Consider the following 24,137-nt stretch of genomic DNA (forward strand, 5'->3'; position numbering starts at 1 on the left):
CCGACCCTCTGAAGAGTAACCTACCCAGACCCATTTCCCTCTGACTAATGCACCTAGTACTATGGACAATTTAGCTTGGCCAATTCACCTGACCTGCAGGTCTTTGTGGGAGGAAACTGGAACACCTGGAGGAAACCCACGCAGACACAGGGAGAACTAGGCTGGAATTGAACCTGGGACCCTGGTACTGTGAGGCAGCAGTGCTAACCACTGTGCTACCGTGCCGCCCTTACTAAGTTGCTTCTCTTACTCAACAGCACGTTGCTTATTAATAACTATAAAGCTAACTGACAGCTGTAAGAGGAATGAAATCCAGCAATCATTGTTATCATATCCCAAATAGTTAAAATAATTATTTTAGGAGGTTTTTTTGCAGTAAGGTACATATGTAGGTTAGTATAGTAATTTTTAATAAATTATTTTAGATAGATTTTAATTTTAAATGTTTGGTCATGACAATTCAGTATAAAGTACAGATAAATGTCCTATGACACCTAGTTCTTTAACTTTTCTGTCTTAAAGTAACTTGCAGTTCACCTACATTACTTATTTGGCCTTTAGGGCGATAATGTATTTGATCATAGAATCCCAAAAGAAGCAAGCCATTATGCCCATCAAGCTCACACTGACCCTCTGAACAGCATCCCACATGGACTCACACACCCCCACCACCACCCACCCCACCACCCCCATCCCCCCATTCCCCCCACCCCCTGTCTCTCAAAGCTGTTAGCCTGATCAGAGCACCAGCAATGTGGTAGTGCTGAAGATAGAGGTGGCCATCCTGAGATGCCACAGGGAGAAGTAGAGGCATCCTTGGTAACAAAGTCAATTTTATTTTATTGAGCTTGGCCCAAGTATATGGATTCTGCAGGGCCACCCTCCTGCAATAGCATCTACTCGGGTAGACGTTGTTTCCTGGAACCCCGTCTTAGTTGATGTGGAGCAAATGTAAGGAAGGCATCTACACCTCTCACAAAACCCACTGGGAGATGGCCAGTGTTTACTGATAATGTTACCCAGCCGGAAGAAGACATTGGGGGGCTCTCCTTCTGACACATTCCACTGTTACTTTCCGAGTTTCCACATTAGGTTATTACACATTCTGCCCTCAGATTAACATTGCAGGAGTAGCATTTTTTGTGTACATTGATCTGCTTTCTTTGAGCAAGTTAAAATTACTACAAAAAAAGTGACATGGTATTATTTATTGAAACTGATAGCTCAAAAAGGCTTTGGTCTACCATCGCATTGGACTTTGTTATATGTTGGTAATGAAGTACATCAACAAAGTACTTCGATTAGGGCACCACAAATTTTGAGAGCAATAATGAAGACTGTTAGTGAATGCTTTATTTGTGTGATTTTTGTTTTAGGAGTGTTGCTGCTACTAGCCAAGAAGTGTCAGTACCTGAGGAAAATTTTGATTGTAGCACTGATGAAGAAAGCAAAGGTCATACCTCTGAAAATAGAATCTGGTCTCAACCTTCCAGGCCAACCAAGGGTAAGGAAATGATAGCAGGGAAGACCAATTGTGAGTGAGATTAATTGGTTTTTAAATTAATAATTTGCTTGTGAATATAATTTCAATTCAAACATTTTTAACATGAATGTTAAGTGTGTAGTAATGTAATCAATGTTAAATTAAGTCAGTAAAAACAGAGGGGAGATACTGAAAAATAATCCTATAATAATTTTTGAGGCACTTTTATTTGGGTAGACTTACTTCCCTGGATTGTTGTATTATTTTCTGCAAGTCCTCTTTTTAGGCTGTAGCCATGACCTTTTTATTTATTAATTGGAAAAGCCATTCCTAGAAAATTGGTACAGTTTGAGAACTGTTGCTTTAAAAATATTTATCCTTCAGCGGGCATATGTATTATTAATTTAGAACCGACTCAAACTTTTCTAATGATGGTTTTACAATCTTGTATTCTAATGTGATGGCACTTTGACAGACAATCAGTTCTGATCGAACAAGAAATGTAAATTCACTTCCTTTTTCTCCTAAAAGAATAAACACAAAGGCAAACTTTGAAATATCCATTCATAAATTCAAGATATGTAATTTTATACCAAAGCAAATGCATGAATAATCGTACTATAGTTACTAACATGAATGTTTTTGAAACTTTGTATGTGAAGAGCATCGACAAATATCAAGACACCCCAGAAACTACCAATGAATGACTGAAACAGTGCAGAAAATGTCAATACGACTAAGATCTCAGCAGAAACCTGTAACCTTTCTTCCTAACTACGGCTTTTAAATGTTGCCAACTTTATTTACTAAAATAATGAAGCCTCAAGATTAAAACATAATTCTTATAATTTAAAACTCAACAAAGTAAATACTAAATATAATCTATCTTATACTCTAACATCCAAAATTAATGAGTAAAACATTAATTAACAGGCAATTTATGGTCAGAATATAAACAATGAATTGTACTTTAAATGACAGATAAACTAAGACAGATCTAACAAATTGGTTCATCAGTCCACTCAGATTTTAGTGATCACATTTCATTGCAAACTCTGTTTTTCATGTAAAGAATTTCAGCTCCTCCCATTCTTGAGGCTAGTCTGATCCTCAGATGACAGCAGCTCACAATGTACTCAGGTTCCATGCACAAGGTCCACACGGTACATTACACACATTGCAGAACCTGCTCACCTCAGTCTGGATGGGGTGGACCTACCAACATTATCTTGGAGCAACAGATACTGCTACAGCAATATGTTCTGTCTTTCTGGATTTGGACTCTGTATTCTTCAGTTTTTTTTTCAGTTTGCTTGTACTGTGTCTGTGGACTCATCAACTAAACCTACTGAGCTTGGACTGATCTGTGTCCTTTTACATAATTTAAACAGGTCACTTTGGCAGAAGCTTTAAGTTTATTTTTCTTCCTTTGTAAACTCAAAGAGACAGTTTCCTTTCTTTGTTTACTTGTTCTATTTCCCTTTCAGTTTGGGTTTCTGTTTATTTTCTATGTTAGTTAGAGTAAGTTGCCTTTAAAGTTATATTCCCTCACAATACAAAGGAATAGCTCAGCATTTTAGTAATTGAGCAACTACAGAATAAAATCTGATTGCTGATAGCAATTTACTCTCTGTGGGTTCACTGGAATCTCCTATTACTGCAGTTTGTAAAACTGTAATTTATTTAAATATGTGCATAAGACTATGTAGGCTATAAATACAGTAACAGGTAATTCAATATACTAATTCCATGAATTGCTTATGCTGTAGTTGTGCCTCCAAACATTTTTTTTTCTCATTTCAATCTATAATTGTAATGACATATTCCTTTCTCCCTCAATATCTTGTTCAGCATCCCCTTAAATGTATCAAAACTATTAGTTTGATCCACTCCCTATGATAACAAGTTTCAGATTCACATTACTTTTTAGACAAAGACTTTTTTTTTCTCCATTGGATTTTAGTGACTATCTTACTTTGATGGCCTCTGGATCTCCTCTTGCCCACAAGAGGAAAACTTCTCTCTGTATTCACTCAGTGAAATTTTACATAATTTTAAAGACTTGTGTAAAGTCACCCCATTTTTTAAAGAGAAAATTAATCCAGCCAGACAATTGCTTCCTGAAACAGATACACATATGTTCCTGGTATCAATCTTGCAAATCTTTTCTGCACCCTCTCGATTCCCTCAATATATTCTTTTTATAATATGGCATCCAGAACTGCATGCAACACACAATGTGTGGTCTAACTAAGGTTCAGTACAAGTTTAGAATGATTTCCTACTTTTCACTTCTGCCTTTCTAGTGCTTGGTTTGAACTTGTAGTGGTTGGTATATTTCAAGATTCATGTGTTTTTCGACCTCATGTAGACTTACTCCTTCCAAGTAATAATAAACCTCACTATTTGTCCTAACAAAATAAACTGCTATGCATTTATTGATATAAAACTCCATTTGCCAATTGTTTGCTCATTTTTGAAGTGTATTAATGTCTTTCTGTAACTTGCTGTCATTCTCCTCAGTATTGACTACCCTTTCTAATTTGGAGCCATCCACAAATTTTAAAATTGTTACAGATTCCAAATTTCAAATCATTAGTGTAAATTATGAACAGCTATGATCCTCCCAATGATCCACAATCTCCCACTGTCCCATTGAATAACTGCCCATTACTAGTGTGCTCTAGTTCTAACTTGAAGTAAACTAGGAATCCACCATGTCACTCGCCCACGTTCTCTAATCTTATTCATTTATCTGTTAGGAAGGACAAAAATGTAGGCTTCTTGAAAATCCTGATAAATTACAGTTGCACCTCGATTTAGGAACTTAATCCGTTCCGGGACCCGGTTTGCGAACCGCAAACTTCGCGAACTGTATCAATTTTTCCAATTGTTTGAATAGCGTAAGAATGCTTGGACGGCTGTTCACAGCGCACCCGCCAAATGAGATCACGCGGGGCCCAAGAGCTTTTGCGTTCAACAAGCGCATAGCAAAGCAGAACAATGAAACCACGTGATCGCACACGGGTTTTTTGCGTTCGTACCTTCGCTCGTACCTTGAATTTCGTACGTACGTTGAAGCAAAATTTTACGTACAATCCTGTTCGTAAACCAATTTGTACGTGAACGGGGTCGTTCATAAGTCGAGGCGCTACTGTATGTCCACTACATTTGTTACCACCTCAAATAATATTTTAAATTTGATCAAACATTTTTTTTTCCTTTTGGGATGAATGCTGATTATTCATTATTAAATCTGTCATTTCTGGGTATGCTTCAATTTTCTCTATTATGTGGGACTGCAGTAGTTTTCTAATGTCAACATAACTGATGTGCAAGTTCCTGAATTTCTATGTCCTCCATCTTAAGTATAGCCATCCACCAGCTCACTGGTACTGAGTCCTTTTTTTCTAGAAAATGATTAAATGTACATCATAATGCCTGTTGTCTCTTACCTGAAATCATATTAAATCTTGAATGCAATTTGTTGTTTTATGCCATTGAGTGGTTCTGATCAGAATTTGTTCATATCATTGGACAGGATAGGATGTGAAATGTCATCTGATATTGATTTGGTGTTTGCTCGTTGATCAAGCAAGTCATGTTAGGAACTGAAGTCAATATAAACCACTAATTTTCAATTTTAAGAACTGGCAACATAGTTTACCTATCCTATGTGAAAGATTGTTAGTTTGATTTTGGGTTGGACGGAAGAATTTGTCCTATTTGAGTTTGATTGTATTTATTGCATATCTTTTTCATTTTAAATGCAGTTATCTAATTTTTCAACTTATTATTTATTGTCATGTCATTATAGAATCATAGAGATGTACAGCACTGAAACAGACCCTTTGATCCAATTTTTTAATCTGACCAGATATCCTAAATTATTCTAGTCTGACTTGTCAGCATTTGGCCCATCATCTCTCTCTAAACCCTTCCTATTCATATACTAATCTACATGCCTTTTAAATGTGGTCACTGTATCAGACTCCACCACTTCCTATAGCAGCTCATTTCATACATGCACTACCCTCTGCATGAAAAAGGTTGCTCCTTAGGTCCTTTTTACATCCCCTCTCACTGTAAGCAAATGCCCTGAAGTTTTGGACTCCCCTACCCTAGGGAAAGAACCTTGACTATTCGTCCCATCTATGCCCCTCATGATCAATAAACTTTGATAAGGTCACCCCTCAGCCTCCGATTGCTCCAGCGAAAATAGCCCCAGCCTAATCAGCTCTCCTTACAGCTTAAACTGTCCAACCCTGGCAACATTCTTGTAATTTTGTTTTGAATCCTTTCAAGTTTCTTTCCTGATTACTTGTTGTATCTGCATACTGACCTGTAATTCACACAGATCATTCTGCCTCAGTGTTCTGCAATCTCTCACCATTGAGATTAATTTTTTTAATTCTTTCTGCCAAAATGGACAATTTCACTCTTTTCCACTTTTATTTCCATTAACCGTATCTTTGCCCACTCACTTAACCTATCTGTACCCCTTTGTAGGCTTGTTATGATTTATTCACAACTCACTTTCCTACCAAGTTAAAAATCACACAACACTAGGTTATAGTCCAATGGGTTTATTTGGAAGCACTAGCTTTTGGAGCACTGCTGCTGCTTCAGGTGGTTGTGGGGTATAACATTGTACAAAATAAACCTGTTGGACTATAAACTGGTGTTGTGAGATTTTTGACTTTGTACACTCCAGTCCAACACCGGCACCTCCAAATCATCCCTTTCCTACCTATATTTTTGACATCAGCAAATTTAGCTACAATACTTCATTGTCTTCATCCAAATCATTTATTTTAAATTTTGAAGGATTGAAGACTTCACACTGACCCCTGTGGCATGCCAATAGTGACATCCTGACAACCATTAAAATACCCACTTATTCTATTCAGTTGTACTAGGTTCTTGGTTGTGAGCGTGCTTACACTACGTTGATTATTGTAATTCAACGATGTGGCTAACCACCTTCTCAAATGTCATCGTAGAGAGATAACAAATGCTGGACTTAGGAGCAATGCTCGTGTCCTATGAAGGATTTTTTTTTTAAAAAGATAGTTTTGTCTTTGTTTGTAAAGAATCAGCATTTCCTTTTGTTTAAGTGTCTTAAGGAGATCATGTTGAATGTGTGACCTTGTGCGTGGATGATGGTAGCAAAGTTGATATAGTCTACACGGACTCCAGTAAGGTTTTCACAAGGTATCTCATGGAGACTCATTGTGAAAGTAAGAGCCCTTCGCATCCTGGGCAATTTGGCTAATTGGATTAGTTTCGGGGGCATAGGCTGAAGGCTGACTTTGTGAAAAAAAAAGCCTGTGTCCAGTGACATACTGCAGTGTTGCTGCTGGTTCAATTGCAGTTTGTGGTGTGCACTAATGGTTGAGATACGAATGTAGGAGTTTTATCAGTAAGTTCGCAAATTACACAAAAGTTAATGGTGTGGTAAATACTGAGGAGGAAATCTTTCGACGACGGATACTACAACAAGCTTGTCAGATGGGCAGAACAGTGGCAAATGGATTTTAATTCTAAAGTGTGAAGTGACACATTTTAGGCAAACAAACAAGGCAATAGAATACTGAGGATCGGGTAACCTGAGTGTGCATCAACATGGACTCTTGAAGACATTAGGGCAGCTAGATAAGGTGGCTAAGAAGGCATATGGGGCAATTGCTATTATTAGTCAAGGCATTGAGTACAAGAGAAAAGAGGTTATGATGGAGCTGTCTATAATATTAGGCTGCAGCTGACATATTGTGTGCAGTTCTGGTCACCACATTTTAGGATGGCTGTGATTACAGTGGACAGAGTGCAAATGAGGTTCACCAAAATGTTGCCTTGGCTGCAGCATTTCAGCTATGAAGAGACTACATAGGCCAGGGTTGCCTACCTTAGAATAGGGGGGCACAAGTTGGGTCAATACAAGTGAATGTTTCCCTTTAGTAGAAGGATCTAAACCAGGGGGCATAAAGTTAAGAAGAGGTGTGAGAAGGAATTTTCCACCTTTTAGGATGTTTAGTATCTGGAACTGACCTGAAAGAGTGACAGAGACTAACCATTACAGCATCTAAGAAGTATTTAGGTGGAGTCATAGAGATGTACAGTGCAGAAACAGACCCTTCAGTCAAACTTGTCCATGTGACCAGATATCTTAAATTAATCTAGTCCCATTTGCCAGCATTTGGCTCAATCCCTCCAAATGCTTCCTATTTATATAATCATCCAGACACCTTTTGAATGTTGTAATTGAACCAGCCTCCACCAGGTCCTCTGGTACTCATTCCATACACACACCACCCTGTGTGTGAAAGAGTTGCTCCTTAGGTTCCTTTTATATCTTTTCCTATCACCTTAAACCTATGCTTCTGGTTTTGGACTCCACCACCCCTTGACTATTCACCTCATGGTTTTATAAACCTCTATAAGGTTACCCCTCAGCCTTCGATGCTCCAGGGAAAACAGCCCCAGCCTAATCAGCCCCTCCATATGGCTCAAACTCTCCAACATCCTTGTAAATCTTTTCTGAAGCCTTTCAAGTTTCACAACATCCTTCTTATAGCAGGGAGATCAGAATTGAACACCATATTCCAAAAGTGGCCTAACCAATGAGCATTCCAGAGCATCCAAGGATATGAGCCAAGTGCTGAAAATGGGATTGAAGTAGATAGGTATTTGATGACCCTCTTGGATACAAGGAACCTCTTTTCATACGAGGGATTTCAGGGACCTCTTTTTGTACTATATTAGTCACTGTGAATCTATACTACTCTGCGCACATTGGCATGTTTCTCCAAATGGAATTTGAAATTTAATTAGATAGTTATCTATCTGAGTTTAGTTAAATTTTTGTCCACAGATGTCTTTTTGACAACTTGACATGGCAGACAGAAAAACTAACAAATATCAGTTAATTGCTGTCCTGTTGTAAAACTTAGTGTTTAAAATGTTTTTTCTTGCTTGTTGAATACAGTTGTTGGATTCTAAAGAATACTTTCTGTCGAGGTCCTGTTGAAGCTGGCCACCTGGAACATTATTTACTTGGCCTTTAACCAATGTTATCCTCCTTACCTAAAAGGAAAGATTCATGTTAGATTATAATTCTTTGAGCATTAGTCATACGCTTGTAGCAATTTGAAAGTGTCATTTGTGATGGCACATATTATTAGGCTGCATAATCATGCAGAAAGAGAGAGAACACTGCAGCTGAATCCAGTCATTTCTTGTTCTGTTATTTACACGTACACTTTTTTTTTAGCAGGAGGGAATGATGGGAATTAGGAGGAGCAACCTTGACTGATTTTTCCCTTCCTATAGAATGTATAGTTTACCCAACTTGAGATTTGAATCCTCTGGTGCAAATGCCTCGGTCCACACTGTGTAGTGCCAGTTATCTACAAGCCGGAAATCCCAATACAGAATAGAAAAACTGCTTGCACCATGCAAAAAAGCATTGAACCCTGTAATTTTTTTGTTCCAACAGATTTTTAAACATAATGCCAGCTGAGCTGCTTGTATATAAGCTCAAAAGCTTTTGTGTTTGCTATTTTGGAATTATTTGATAAATAGCTTCTTGCTTAATTAGACACTATTATTAATCATCTTTTCCAGTATGACCTTTTAAAGAGAAAGTTCATCCATTGGTTTCATATATAGAAAATCAGGAGTGATTTCCTGCTTGTTGGCAATTAAGATTCTTTACGCCATCATTTACGTTAAGTACCTTCAATTACCACCCAGCTTGGAAGGATGCACTTTCCATTAGCAACAGCTTTACTTTGTTTGCTGTAAATTTGGACACCAAATCCACATTTAGTTGTGATAAGCTCAGTCTAGCACCTTAACGAGAGGAAATGAACCTCTTGACCCCTATAAACCAGCAGGAAGATGATAATGCAAAGTGCTGATAGCACAGAAAATAGTGAATGTAATAGTTTACTTCTCATTTTGGAAGAGTTAATGAGTTTCTAAAAAGTAATATATATTTCATGGAGGCTATAAAATAAATATATTTGACACATATACTCCAGTCTGTTTTCTCATCCAACTATCCCTTGCTGCCTTCTCGACTCTCTTATACTTGGTAATCATACACAAATTTGCACTAAGATAGTATGCTTCCAGAACAATGGTAATTACATTTTAAAAAGAATTTCATTGGCCATGAAGTGCTTTGAATCTTCAAATGTGTATATTCTGCCTGCCTTGCTTTCTTTCTCTTTACTATTTCTGTATTTTCTTTTTGCTGCAACTTATTCAGCCTGGTGCAGTCATTACAGAGAAAATATCCTCAGGTGCTTCAACAAGAGGTAAGAAACAAATGCTGAACCGTGAGAGGAGTGACCAAATTTTAGGACCAGGAGTTTGTTTTATGGAGAGCCTTTGATGGAGAGATGGAATAAAATGAGGCATAGGCGGCATTGGAAGGGAGAGGTGGATGGCCAGGCAGGAAAGCAATAGCAGAATCGGGCTTGAATAAAGTGTGATGATCAGAGAAAGCACATCTGTCCTGGACATGTAATCTCAGATTGTAAATGTCTGCATATTGTGGCTTCAATGGCATCGGTATCAATAAAGGGGACTGATTCTGCCCATTGCTTTAGCAAAATAACCTGTTAATTTATTGTTCTAATTTAGTTTATTGTTCAAACATCAAGAATTCATATCACTAAGTTGGCCTATGTTGCATCAACGAAAGGTACTTTGGTCCTTTCTTCTGTGCCAATTGATTCAAATATTTATATCTAATCAGAAGTCAGCTTTAACAGGAAGAATCTTGTAATGGCACTTTGGCCTGACAAACTGGTTCCATGTTTCAGGCTGTCTTTGGGCACCATTCCCGATTTATCATCTGAACCTTCAACCTTTCAGGCCACTGTCTGATTATCCAGGTTCTAGTTGTATTATTATTTGGTAGGCTTTCTGACCCAGTGATCCAAAGTGGATCATTCAGACTGTGTAATTGGGTTTGACAAAAGTTTAAAAACTAAATTTTGGATTTCCGTCAGTTTACCAATTTTTACTTTTAGAGTTAATTAAATGAATTGAAGCCAGATAGAGAAAATACATTAAAGACTGGATGAAGCTGACTCAACCTCTACCACACAGAAGCGGGACACAAACAGATCCTCGACAGTCTTTCCCACATAATTTTGTGTCCTTATCAAGTTGAGGAAGGAGGTGATCATTTTGTTTTTACAGTCTTGAGAGCATGATGGTTTCTATCCTGTTATTCCGACTGAGCTGAAGTGATGTCATACAGCAAGACAGAAAATCAGAAGAACTGTGAGGCAATGCCTGTGACTTCTATAACATAAGTATGGTGTCAGCTTTCAACTTTTCTTGGAAAGTTTTTGCATTGGATTGCATATGCCCATACCCTGACTCTTCCTGATGCTCAGGAGATCAGTATACTTCTGGAGGATTTTTTTTAGGCTTGGGAAGCCACCCAACAGACCAGTTTCAAAGAAAACACAAAATGCAAGGACATAAGCCATAAGACTAACAGCTTTTTGCTAATGTTAATAAATATTAAAACTCTGGAAGAAACTTTGGTTTCTAAAGGGTCAGCTCAAACTGGTGAACAATTTGACTCATAAGAAACAAAATAAAATACTTTTTTCAGAATTGAAAAATTCATGTCTCCAATTTACTAGTGGGCTGGACTTTTCTCCAGCTCAAAGTAATGTTACAACATGGCGGTGAATCCTTCTCTTAATTAAACCAAGCACCCATAAAAGCTCACCTCACCTCGTAATCTGTTCAAATATGAGTGATAGAGAACTCCCAAATTCCATTATTTACAGGAAATAATATCAATTCATTCTTTAACTCTAAAAGTGAATATGAAAGAACAACAATGGGATGGCACATTGGCTCAGTGGTTAGCACTGCTGCCTCACAGCGCCAGGGACCTGGGTTCAAGTCCAGCCTTGGGCGACTATCAGTGTGGAGTTGTATATTCTCCCTGTCTGCATGGGTTTCCCCCGAGTGCTCTGATTTCCTCCCATAATTCAAAGATGTGTAGGTTAGGTAAATTGTCCATAGTGTTCAGGCATGTGTAGGCTAGGTGCATTAGTCAGGAGTAGATATAGGGTAGGGGAACAGGTCTGAGTGCATTACTTTTCGGAGGGTCGGTGTGGACTTGTTGGGCCTGTTTCCACACTACAGGGATTCTAATTCCAAAACACTATTCACAGCTCTCAGCCCCCTTTCTCTTAACTGCTTATTATCTGCCGCCTTATCTATAATGATATACTGTTCCAATAAATCACTTATTAAAATTACATCAGCTTAATTTCAACACCATACAGCGGCTATCATCTATGGTGCTTTTCTTCTTCCAGCTGAAAATCTCTCTGGGTCGTCATCTTTTACTGTGAAGATGTTTCATATGAAAATGTCCGTTTTATAAAGAGTGTTTCAAATGGCAGTTGCTCTGTCTGACTTTTAAATTGCCTGTCTTTTTTATACCCCCAACATCGGATTGTCTTATTGGTTCGATATTGGCAAAACAATAAATTCAAATTCGATTGGGTTTTAGTATTCTGGGGCATAATTTAAACTGATTAGTTAAATTCAAATTGTTGTCAAACTTAGGTATCTATTTCACAGCTAAGTGTTACATATTTTCAGTGTTCAGTGTACACTCTGAGACTGAGATGGGCGGCACGGTGGCACAGTGGTTAGCTCTGCTGCCTCACAGCGCCAGAGACCCGGGTTCAATTCCCGACTCAGGCGACAGACTGTGTAGAGTTTGCACAGTATGGGTGGGTTGCGCTTCGGCGGGGCGGTGTGGACTTGTTGGGCCGAAGGGCCTGTTTCCACACTGTAATGTAATCTAATCTAATCTAAAATCTAATCTAATCTAATCTAACCAAATGCTAGTTAGTCATATGACAGGTGCCTGCAAGCTCTCAGTGCAAAACAACATTCACCCTCTCTTAAAGGCACAGTACATGCCCTTCAGCTTCATAAAAGTAACACAGAGGAGATGAAGATTGGTCAGCTGGATCTTTGAACATTCATTGCCCTTGCCACTGAAGAAGTGGATTTCCTTCCTTTATATGACAGTCAGTGAATATACATGACATTGCAGCCTAGATTCTTGCATGACTTCCCTCCCTCCTAATACTGCCACCAGCAGGACAGGGTTGGTGGGACCACAGCTTTGGTTTGCTGTAAAGAAAAGAGGTCCAATATTGCACTACCTTCTCTTTCAAAGCAATCACCTCCTCTTCCTGGATAGTTTGTTCTCAGAGATCTTTAATGCAATTTGAAAAAAATAAATTCAGAAATTTTTATCCCTTAAGTTCTGGTGTTGCTTTCTGGAAACAGTGGGCTCCTCTTGGTGCCAAATTGAATTAAATAAATAATCAGTCCAAACCACAAAAAAATTGATCGGATAACACAGCGAACAGAAGACCCATTCTAACTTCATTCCCACCACACCCCAGCAGCAAAAACACCTCCGAAGAAGAATTCAACATGATCTTTCTGACACTTTCAGTATCTTAATTGTACATTATTCAACTTTATGTCAGCATTCATGCTAGTTCAACAGTGTGGCATTGTGTCCTGATAGAGAACTGCGTATTTATTTCACCAAAAGATTGCAGTAAGATGGTCTACACTAAGCATGCTGTTTTCATCATTTTGTTTGACACTTTGGCCATAAGGCTCAAGAACCAATCTGCGGACAAAATGAAACTGCTGATGCAGTGTTATTATTGTGTGACCAATGTTTAATTATAGTATTTTTCCTTGGTATTATTAAAGTATTATTTCATATGTTATACCATAGTGGAGGCACATTGCTGTTTCTTTGATGCATAATGCAGAATGTTAACTTTCTACCTTTCTTCAGTCCCGATGAAAGGTCATCAAGTCTCTCATGCTGCTGTCTCTCCATGGATGTTACCTGACCTGCTCAGTTTTTCTGACTTTTCTGTTTTTCTTTACTATAATGCGTGGTAACATTCACTTGCAGTCTCTGAAACATTTATGCGTATTGGTATTAGATATACTGCATACATATGTGAAACTCCTTCAGGCTGCCTTGTAGTAAAACCAAAAAATGCTTGAATTTTTGAATGAATGAGACAGTATTTGTGAATGTTTGATAGACTGTTAACTGGAAAAATTAGCTATTACTTAACACACAGCTGTTGCCTGCCCTGCTGAGTATTTGTAACTTTTTCTGTATTTCACATTTCCAACAACTGTTTGGTTTTCTCACTGTCTTGAACATGAATACATTTGGGGCAGTCATTGCAAGTTAAAAAAGTCCCCAAATAATTCACCAGATTTTCTGGACAGTATAAAATTTGAATGAACAATTAATTGTGCTAAATAGACTTCATTTTATGTTATTATCATGTCACTATTATAACTTTTCATCTACAGACTTCATTATCCGACTTGCTGCAAAGCCAGCTACACCTTACTGAAGTGTGGGTTGCTATCAGGCAGTCCAATACACTCACTTCACAGTAGCTGATGTCAAAGCTAATCTTTTTCAAGTAGGTTTTCAGGGTTCTTTAAAACATTTCTCTAGCTGTTTTATAACTTTTGACCAACTATGCTTTGACAGTAGCAAGCATGCCTCAAGAGGTAGGTTTGTGGCATTCCACCACAATGGCTAGCACAGGGCATAGCTCACTTTCAAGAACTGAATTGAAATGAATTGAATTGAATTTATTGTTACGTGTACCGAGGCACAGTGAAAAGCTTTGTCTTGCGAGTAATACAGGCAGATCAGAGTTAAGTAGCGTAGATAAGTAAATAAAAGGCAAACAGCAAAAAAAACAAAAACACAGGTACAGGCAAATGTTAAGAGTTTGGGCGTCCATTCAGTATTCTAGTCGCGTGGAAACTGTTTCGAAACTGACTAGAGCATGTGATCAGGCTTCTGTACCTTCTCCCTGATGGTAGAGGTTGTAGAAAAGCATTGCCAGGGTGGGATGGATCTTTGAGAATGCTGGCAGCTTTTCCATGACAGCGGGCCTGGTAGATGGATTCTATAGATGGGAAGTTGGCCTTTGTGATTATCTGGGCTGAGTTCACCACTCTCTGTAACCGTCTGCGATCTTGAATGGTAGGGGGGACATGAGTAACATCCAGCCAAAAGTCAATAATGAGTTCCTTGGTTTTGCCAGCATTGAGAGCTAGATTGTTCTCAGTGCACCATTTTTCCAAGTCTTCCACCTCCTGTCTGTAGTCTGTTTTGTTGCAATCTGAGATTTGACTGACTATGGTGGTGTCATCAGCGAACTTGTAAATGGCATTAGTCTGGTATTTGGCGACACAGTCATGGGTATACAGTGGCATGAAATTAAGACCGAAGAGAATCGTACAATCTCTATAATGCAGGTGGAGGCCATTCAGCCCATTGAGTCTGCACTGACCCTCCAAAGAGCATCCTATCCCCATAACCCCACATTTACCATGGCTAACTCACCTAGCCGACACAACATGGGGTAATTTAGCATGGTCAATCCCCCTCATCAGTATATATTTGGACTGTGAGAGAAAACTTGACCACCTGAAGGAAACTTACACAGACACAGAGAGAACGTGCAAACTCCACACAGACAGTCACCCAAGCTGAAATTGAACCTGAGTCCCTGGTGCTGTGAGGCAGCATTGCTAACCATTGAGCCACTGTGCTGCCCCAGTCAGGGCAAAAACTCCTTAACCATGGACTGATTATCTGATTAACCTTGACTAACCACTGAATGTCAATGTTCACATGGTCTTTTCTCGTTTCATAAGACAGAAGAACAGAAGTTGATCATTTGGTCCATTGATGAGATAATGACTGATCTGATTACCCTCCACTCTGCTTTTCTGCCTATTCCTTTTAACCCATGATTTCCTGATTGATTATAAATCTGTATATCCCAGCTTTGAATATACCTAATAACCCAGCCTTGGGCTGAAATAAAGAATTCCACAGATTCACTACCCTCTTGGAGAAGAAATTGCTTAACTGGGAAACCCCCTTGCTATCAGATTATTATCTCTCGTCTTAGTTTCTTGCCAAGGGAAAACAACCTCTCAGCACCAATTCTGTCAAGAATGTTAAGAATCTTATAAGGTTTTGATAAGGTTTTGTTTCATTCTTCTAAATTGAAGTCAGTGCAACCTATTCAACCTCTCTAAGTAAGAAACTTCCTCCATATCTAAAATCAACCTCATGAATCTTTGCTGGACTTAATGGTTATTGCATTTGTTTCTTCCCCTCCTTTTGCCCCTAGATTATTAGTATTTTTGGAATGGTATTCATGTGTTGTTCTGTGAGACTAATTAAAACTGTCTATTCGAATTCTCTACTATTTCCTGTTCATTTGTAATTTTTCCATCACTGGATATAGGTCTCGCAGCTGGGCCAGAATTTAGTACCAGTCCCTACTTACCTTTGAGAAGATGGTGGCCAGCTGCCTTCTTGAACTGTTCAATCCATCTAGCATAGGGATACTTACAATGCCATTAAGGAGGGCATTCAAGGATTTTGACTCAATGACACTGAAGGATCAGTGATTTATTTCCAAGTCAGGATGGTGAGTGATTTTGAGGGAAGCTTGCTGGTGATTGCATTCCCTTGTATCTGCTGCCCTTGTCCTTCTTACTGCGAGTGTTTGGGAAGGTGCTATCTAAGGTCTCTGGTGAATTTCTGCACTACATCTTGTTGATGGTATACACTGTTGTTATTGAGTATTAGTGATGGAGGGACTGAATGTTTGTGGATGTAATAGTTGCTGCTTTGTCAATATCAAGCTTCTTGAGCATTGTTGGAACTGTACACATCCAGGTAAGTGGGCGATATTCCATCACACTCCTAACATGCCGTGGATAGGCTTTGGGGAGTCAGGAGGTGATGTACTCGCTGCAAGATTCTTGGCTTCTGACCTGCTCTTGTAGCTACAGTACTTACGTGATTAGTCCAGTTCAGTTTATGGTCAGTGGTAGACCCAATCATGTTGGTAGTGGGGAATTCAATGAAGGTGGGAACGTTGAATGTCAAGCGATGATTAGATTCCCTATTTTTTTGAAACGGTCATCGCCTGGCAGGAATTTGTCACTTGTCAGCCCAAGTCTGGTTATCATCCAGGTCTTGTTGCATTTAGACATGGACTACTTCAGCATCTGAGGAGTTACAAATATTGCTGTTCATTACCAATGAACATTCCCACTTCTGACCTTATGGTGAAAGGAAGCAAGGTATCTCACTAGGTCTCCATTCACAATGCCCATCGACAGTAGAAGAAAACTGGGAGAAAGTGAGGACAGCAGATGCTGGAGATCAGAGTCAAAGAGTGTGGTGCTGGAAAGACACAGCAGGTCAGGCAGCATCCGAGGAGCAGGAGAATCGACGTTTCGGGCAAAAGCCCTTCATCAGGAATGAGGCTTGTGAGCCGAGGGGGTGGCGAGAGAAATGGGAGGAGGGTGGGGCTGGGGTGAAGGTAGCTGAGAGTGCAATAGGTATATGAATGGGGGTAATGGTGATAGGTGGAAGACAAGGTTGGAGCGGATAGGTGGAAAGGAAGATGAACAGGTAGGGCTGGTCATGAGGGCGGTGCCAAGTTGTAAGGTTGAATCTGGGATAAAGTGGGGACAGAGGAAATGAGGAATCTGGTGAAATCCACATTGATGCCATGTGGCTGGAGGGTCCCAAGGCAGAAGATGAGACATTCTTTCGCCAGGCATCGGGTGGTTAAGGTTTGGCGATGGAGGTGGCCCAGGATCTGCATGTCCTTGGTGGAGTTGGAGGACGAGTAGAAGAACATTGGCCAGTGGAAAATCTTGGTCAACATTTGCTCTTCCCAGTCAAGTTGAATACTTAGGCTATCAGTAATCAATCATCAATTTAAAATCTCCTAACAACACTATGGATCATGGACCATATCTCAGTGCCAGAGACTGATTTTTTCAGGCAGCTGAGTGGGCAGACCTTGGCTGGCTATGTTAAGAAGAATGGAATTTTTTGAGGGAAGATTCCCTTAGAGTATTCTGGGATGCAGCGCAGAGCCAGTGTTTAATGAGAAAGCCAGAGAAATAGACTGAGTTGAAAAATTTAAATTCCTGGTAAGCCTGTGATTTAGACGAATTAGCATAACACTTGACTTCATGAGTTGTTTTCTTTTTGTTAAAGCATTTTTGTCAGAGCACTACAAATTTATTTGCTTCATTGCGTTTTCAAATAAGGAGGATTTATCTATTCATGAATAATTCATCAGAAGTAGAGGGAATAACTTATCGGCCAGTGACCACTTCATGAATCTCAAATTCATTTTAACAAATCGTGCATCAATGCGACAGCCAATAAATCTATACAGACTGGAGAATTGTAGTTCTTTTTCCCTCTATACAGGTGACTGAAGCTGAGCATGTCAGCTCCCTGCTGAATTTATGAGATGCAATGGAGTCAATATAGACATGCTTAGCACAAAGCCTCAATTTTACCTTAGAGGAGAAAGTGAGGTCTGCAGATGCTGGAGATCAGAGCTGAAAATGTGTTGCTGGAAAAGCGCAGCAGGTCAGGCAGCATCCAGGGAACAGGAGAATCGACGTTTCGGGCATAAGCCTTCTTCATTCCTGAAGAAGGGCTTATGCCCGAAACGTCGATTCTCCTGTTCCCTGGATGCTGCCTGACCTGCGCTTTTCCAGCAACACATTTTCACCTCAATTTTATCTTAGGTAACATGGTATAAATTTTTGACCAATTAAACAATTGCAATTGTGGTCAAATTAATCCCTGTTTGTAAAGTGCAATCTCTTTATTATGATGGTTCATAATATATTATTATTTGAGAAATTGGGTACTAAAGTGAAGGAACTTTAGTTTTTGGCTGTGAGCTCACTCTTTTTAACAAGGTGTGAAAGTAATTTTAACCATTAAACCTTTCCTCATATGACTACCTGCCCATTCCAGGTATTCATCCAGTAAACTTTCCCTGAATTGCCTCAAACACATTTACATTCATCCTTGAATAGGATGACCAATACTGTTCACAGTATTCCAGACATAGTCTAATCCAGAATCTGGTTTCCAGCATCTGCAGTCATTGTTTTTACCATAGTCTCATCAGTGCCCTGCATTGTTGAAACGTAACCTCCCTACTTCTGTCTTCAATTCCTCTTGTGATAAATGATAACATGATTTGCCTGCATTCTAAATTTGTGCAATCCATGCAAGCTAACACCTGGGTCCCTCTGCAGTTGAGAGTGCTACATCTCTCACCATTTAAATAATGTGCTTCTTTATTCTTCCTTCAAAGTTGGACAAATTCAAATATTCTTACATTATACTCCATTTAGCACATCTTTGCCAACTCACTTTATCTATCAATATCTTTTTGTACCCTCCTTGTATCCTCGTGACAACTTACTTTTCGACCTACCTTCGTGTCATCATTCCTTTATCCTTCAATTCCTTTATCTAAGGCATTTGTATAAATTGTACAGAGTTCTAGTGCTGATCCATGTGGGGCAACAATCATTGCATCTTGCCAATCTGGAAAAGATCCATTTACATGTAAACTCTGATTCCTCTTATCCAGCCATTCTTTTAGCAATGCCAGTATGCTGCTATTTATACCATGAACTTTTATTTTCTGTAATATTCTTTGATATGGTGTTGCATCAGATGTTTTCTGGAGGCTAAGTACAATGCATCTACAGTTCCCCTTCATCCACAGCCCATGATGCTTCCTCAAATAACTCCAATAGATTGGTCAATCATGATTTCTCTTCTACAGAACCATGTTGAGTCTGCCTGATAGCTTTGAACTTATTCAAGTGCCCTGTTAACACATCTTAAACAAAGCTTCCAGTCTTTTCCCTATAGGAACATAGGAATTAGAGGTGGGATTAGGCAATTCTATGATAAACTAGGCAAAAGTGAGGACTGGGCTTTTGCCAGAAACATCGACTCTCCTGCTCCTTGGATGCTGCCTGTTCTGCTGTGCTCAATTCTTTGATAGATGTTATGCTAACTAGACTATTGTTTCCTGCTTTTTGTAACCCTTTCTGAATAAAGGAGTTGCATTGTCTATTTCCATTCTGCTGAGACTGTCCCCAAGTCAAATGAGTTTTGAAAGATTCAAACCAATACGTCAAATATCTCAAATAAAAACAAAATAATGCAGATGCCAGAAATTTGTGATAAAAACAGAAAGTGCTGGCAAAACTCAACAGGCCTGACAGCACCTGTGGAGAGAAAAAGAGTTATTGTTTTGAGTCCAGTATGACTCTGCTTCAGAACTATCTCACTAGCCAGTGTGTTTTTAAGATGCTAGAATAAAATCAGTCAGCTCACAGCTCCAGCAGGTTGCACAGTACCACTTCTTTGGTAATTTTGTTTTCCTGAGTTCCTCCCCCTCTTCCATTTCCTGAATTATCACTCCTTCTGGGATATTACGAGTATTCTCTACAATGAGGATACCTATTCAATTAAGCTGCCATTTTTCCTGTTTTACGTTATTTCTCCATTGTCCTGAAGAAGGGTTACACCCGAAACATTGACTTCTCCACCTCCTTATGTTGCTGTGTTCTTCCAGCCTCCTGCTTGTTTACCTTACTTTCTATAAGACCAATGTTCACTTAGTTAACTCTTGCTATATGTTTTTATGCGTCTGGCTAGCTTTTTCTCATACTGTAATTTTTATTCTTTATTTGGTCATCCTTTGCTATGCTTCATATTGTGTCCAATTTTCTCACCTACCATTTGTCTTTGCGCAAATAAATGTTTTCTCTTTTAGTTTGATATTACCTTCAACATTTCTAGTTAACTTAGGAACAGAAGGAGGCTATTCAGCACATCAAACCTGTTCCGCCATTCAATTTGATCATTGCTGTGCAGACAAATTTACTCACGGTTGTAAAAGTGTGGTGCTGGAAAAGCACAGCAAGTCATGCAGTATCCGAGGAGCAGGAGAGTCGACATTTCAAGCGTAAGCCCATCATCAGGGATTTTGCCCCATCCCATAATCCTGCGCACTGTTGGTATTCAGAAATCAATCAGTGTCCGACTTAAGCATATTCAAAGACTGTTGGAGTGAATTGGAAATGTCCACACCCCTCTGAGTAAATATAAATTCTCCTTAACTCAATCCTAAGTGGCAACCCTCTTATTTTTAAGCTATGCCCTATGGCTTTACATTCCCCAACCAGGGAAAACATCTGACCAGCATCGACCCTGCCGATCCTTTCAGAGTAAGTTTCAATTAGATCACCTTTAAATCTTCAAAACCTTAGAGATTTTAGGCTCAGTTTTACCCACTGTCTCTTAAAGGTCAGTTCCACCATCCCGAGTGAACCTTTGTTGTACCACCTCTATGCTAATAATATCTTTACTGAGATAAGGAAATCAAAACTGCACTCAAGATGCAGTCTAACCAAGCTCCTTCACTCCTGTACTCAAATCTGTTGCAATAGGTTTGGTGCACCTGCATATTTAGTAACTTGGAGATAAAGACACCCCTAGATCCTTTCACATTTCCAAACCTCTCTCCATTTAAGAAATGCTCTGCACATCCATTTCTCCAGCGAAATTGGATAGCCTTACAGCTTTCTACATCACTTCCATTTGCCATGTTCATGGCTGTTCACTAAGCCTCTCTAAATCTTACTGAATCTGCTTTACATTTTCCTCATAACATTTAGTCATTCATTAAACCAAGCCAGTGAATTAACTCATATCATATGTTCTTTAATTTTTTTAACCAGTCTTCTCTGGACAATTTTATTAGAACCTTCTGAAAGTCTAATTTTTCTACGTCCATTGATTCTCCTTTATCAGTGTTGTTAATAGCACGTTCAAGAGGCTCTAGTAAGTTTGATAAACACAATCTCCCTTTCGAGAGTGTTGTGCTGGAAAAGCACAACAGGTCAAGCAGCACCTAAGGAGCAGGAGAGTTGACGTTTTGGGCATAAGGTCTTCATCAGGAAGGCTTCCTGATGGAGAGCTAATGCCTGAAACATCGATTTTCCTGCTCCTCGAATGCTGCCTGACCTGCTGTGCTTTGCCAGCACTCTCGACTCTCCAGCATTACAGTCCTCACTTTCACCTAGACAATTTCCCTTTCACAAAGCCATGATGAATAACCCAATCAGCTCATTATCAACAAGGTGTCTATTGATCTCATTCTTTATAATAGATTCTGGCATTCTCCCTCCTGTTGATATAAGGTTAACAAGTCTGTTGTTCGCTGTTTTCTCTCTTGTTCCATTCTTAAACAGGTGACCTGACTTTGCTATTTTCCAATCTACAGTAATCATTGAAGAATCTATAGAATTATGAAGGATAATCCCCAATGCATTGACCTTCTAAATAGCCACTTTCTTCAGTAGTCTCGAATGTCGATCATCAGTTCCTGGAGATTTATCAACTTATGGCCCCATTAGTTGCTCTAGTGCAATCTTCTTACAAATGCTAATTTCTTTCGACTCCTCATTCTCTCTAGTTCTGGGAGATTTCTGGTATCCTCCTCAGTGAAAACAGACTCAAAGTAATAATTTAACTTTACTGCATTTCTCTAAACCCCGTTATAAATTCTCCTGATTCTGCCTATAATGGACTCAGATTTATTTTAGCCAAATATTTTCTTTTTACATAACTATAGAAGCTTTCCAGTTCACTTTTACGTTCCTTGCTAGATTGCATTCATATTCTATTTTCCCTTTCCTTATCATTTTTGTATTTCTCCTTTGTTGTATTCTATAAACCTCCCAATCCTCAATTATTGCAATTGCTGGCAATTTTATGGCCCTTTTCTTTTAATCTTCTACAATCCTGAACTTCCTTTGTTAGCCATGGTTGACTGACCTTTGTTAATTCTGGATTAGTGGTGCTGGAAGAGCACAGCAGTTCAGGCAGCATCCAAGGAACTTCGAAATCGACGTTTCGGGCAAAAGCCCTTCATCAGGCTTTTGCCCGAAACGTCAATTTCGAAGTTCCTTGGATGCTGCCTGAACTGCCTTGCTCTTCCAGCACCACTAATCCAGAATCTGGTTTCCAGCATCTGCAGTCATTGTTTTTACCTCGTTGACCTTTGTTAAGTTTGCATCTTTAAGGAATGTATAGCTGCTTTAAATCATGTAATAGTTCTTTAAAGACTATCCATTGCCTATGTACAGTCATAACTTTGAATTGATTTTTCCAATCCACCTTAGCCTCACATATTCATAATTTCCCTTTTCAAATTGACCACCTTTGCTTTAAAATGAACTGTCTCACTTCCAAACATAATGTAAAATTTGATCATGATCTAATTATATCTCAAATTTGCAGATGACAGAGCTGGGTGGATAGCTGAGCTGTGGGGAGGATGCAGAGATACTGTAGTTGATTTAGACAGGTTGAGGGAATGGGCAGATGCATGGCAAATGTATGTAGATAAATGACATTAGCACAAATTAGTACACATAGGAAAGCAGATTATTAGCTGGAAGCTGTAAATTGAAAGAGGGGAAGTTCAACGTGACCTGTGTGTCCACATGCACAGCCGCTGAAAGTAAGCATGCAGGTACAGCAGGCAATAAACAAGGCAGAGGTATGTTGGCATCCATAGCAAAAGGATTTGAGTATTGGAACAAGGATGTCTTGCTGCAATTATACAGAGCATTGGTGAGGCTGTACCTGGAATATTGTGTCCAGTTTTGGTCTCTTTTTCTGAGGAAGGATGCTCGTGCTATAGCGGGAGTGTTGCAAAAGCTTACCAAATTAATTCCTGAGCTGGCAGGGCTGGTGGATGAGGAGCGATTGAGTCAGAATTGTAATCACTGGAATTTAGAAGAGTGAGGGAGGATCTCATAGAAAGCTATGAGAACCAGGAGTCACAGTTTAAGGCAACATGTTAAATCATTTAAGATAAGTATAAATTCCTTCACCCATAGCATGGTGAGCCTGTGGAATTCACTAACACAGAAAGTGGTAGAGGCCAAAACACTACAGGTTGTTCTGCATAATGTGACAGTTGTGTTCCTCTGCAACATCATACTATAGAATAGCATGCTATGGAAAACTGCTATAGAAAATCGCGCTGTAGAGGGTCACTAGTAGAAAATTGCTATACCCATTCAGTAGAAGGTTTGCATTATCCAAGCAACATCTATATTTTGTCAGTTGCGTTATAGCCAATTTGCATGGACGAAGCGCATGGCAGAATGACCTGCATGTGTTTTCAAGAAGGAGGTAGCTATATCTCTTGTGACGAAAGGAATCAAGGGATATGGCGAGGGCAGGATAGGTGTATTTAGCATGATGATCAGTCATCATCATAATGAATGACAATGGACTCGAGGGGTCAAATGACCCACTCCTGTTCCTATCTTCTGTGTTTAGTCACTCATTCTTAAATGTTCTTTCACAAGATTGCTATTTAGCTCTTTTTTCATTTTGATAAAGGGTGTGTCCTTGCCTTGGAAGTTTGGAATTAGAATTTTTCTTGCTTGTTGGAATGTGTCTATTCTGTATTTTCTGAAACATATGTCTGAAATAATGGAAATAGATATGAAATATATTGAATGTCTGCCCCTGCATATCTAGGGTTACCTCAGATTACAACAGGATCTGGACCAGATGGGCCAATGGGCTGAGAAGTGGCAGATGGAGTTTAATTCAGATAAATGCGAGGTGCTG

At 39.2% G+C, this 24,137-nt stretch overlaps 1 protein-coding gene across 8 annotated transcripts in view; it reads left to right on the forward strand.

The window, feature by feature from the left end:
• xrcc4 (X-ray repair complementing defective repair in Chinese hamster cells 4) overlaps positions 1-24,137 on the forward strand; it is a 383,221-nt gene that overhangs the window by 168,729 nt on the left and 190,355 nt on the right. For 5 of the 8 annotated variants that reach the window (XM_043708498.1, XM_043708491.1, XM_043708485.1 and 2 more), the window contains one exon: positions 1,377-1,504. In XM_043708498.1, the coding sequence (XP_043564433.1) occupies positions 1,377-1,504 (128 nt within the window). Of the gene's footprint in view, positions 1-1,376; positions 1,505-9,755; positions 9,805-10,524; positions 10,550-24,137 lie in introns of those variants that run through there. The other 3 variants (XM_043708531.1, XM_043708523.1, XM_043708540.1) reach the window with 2 other exon arrangements.

Source organism: Chiloscyllium plagiosum, chromosome 2 (assembly GCF_004010195.1).
Source record: "Chiloscyllium plagiosum isolate BGI_BamShark_2017 chromosome 2, ASM401019v2, whole genome shotgun sequence".
In the NCBI taxonomy this organism is placed as follows: Eukaryota; Metazoa; Chordata; class Chondrichthyes; order Orectolobiformes; family Hemiscylliidae; genus Chiloscyllium; species Chiloscyllium plagiosum.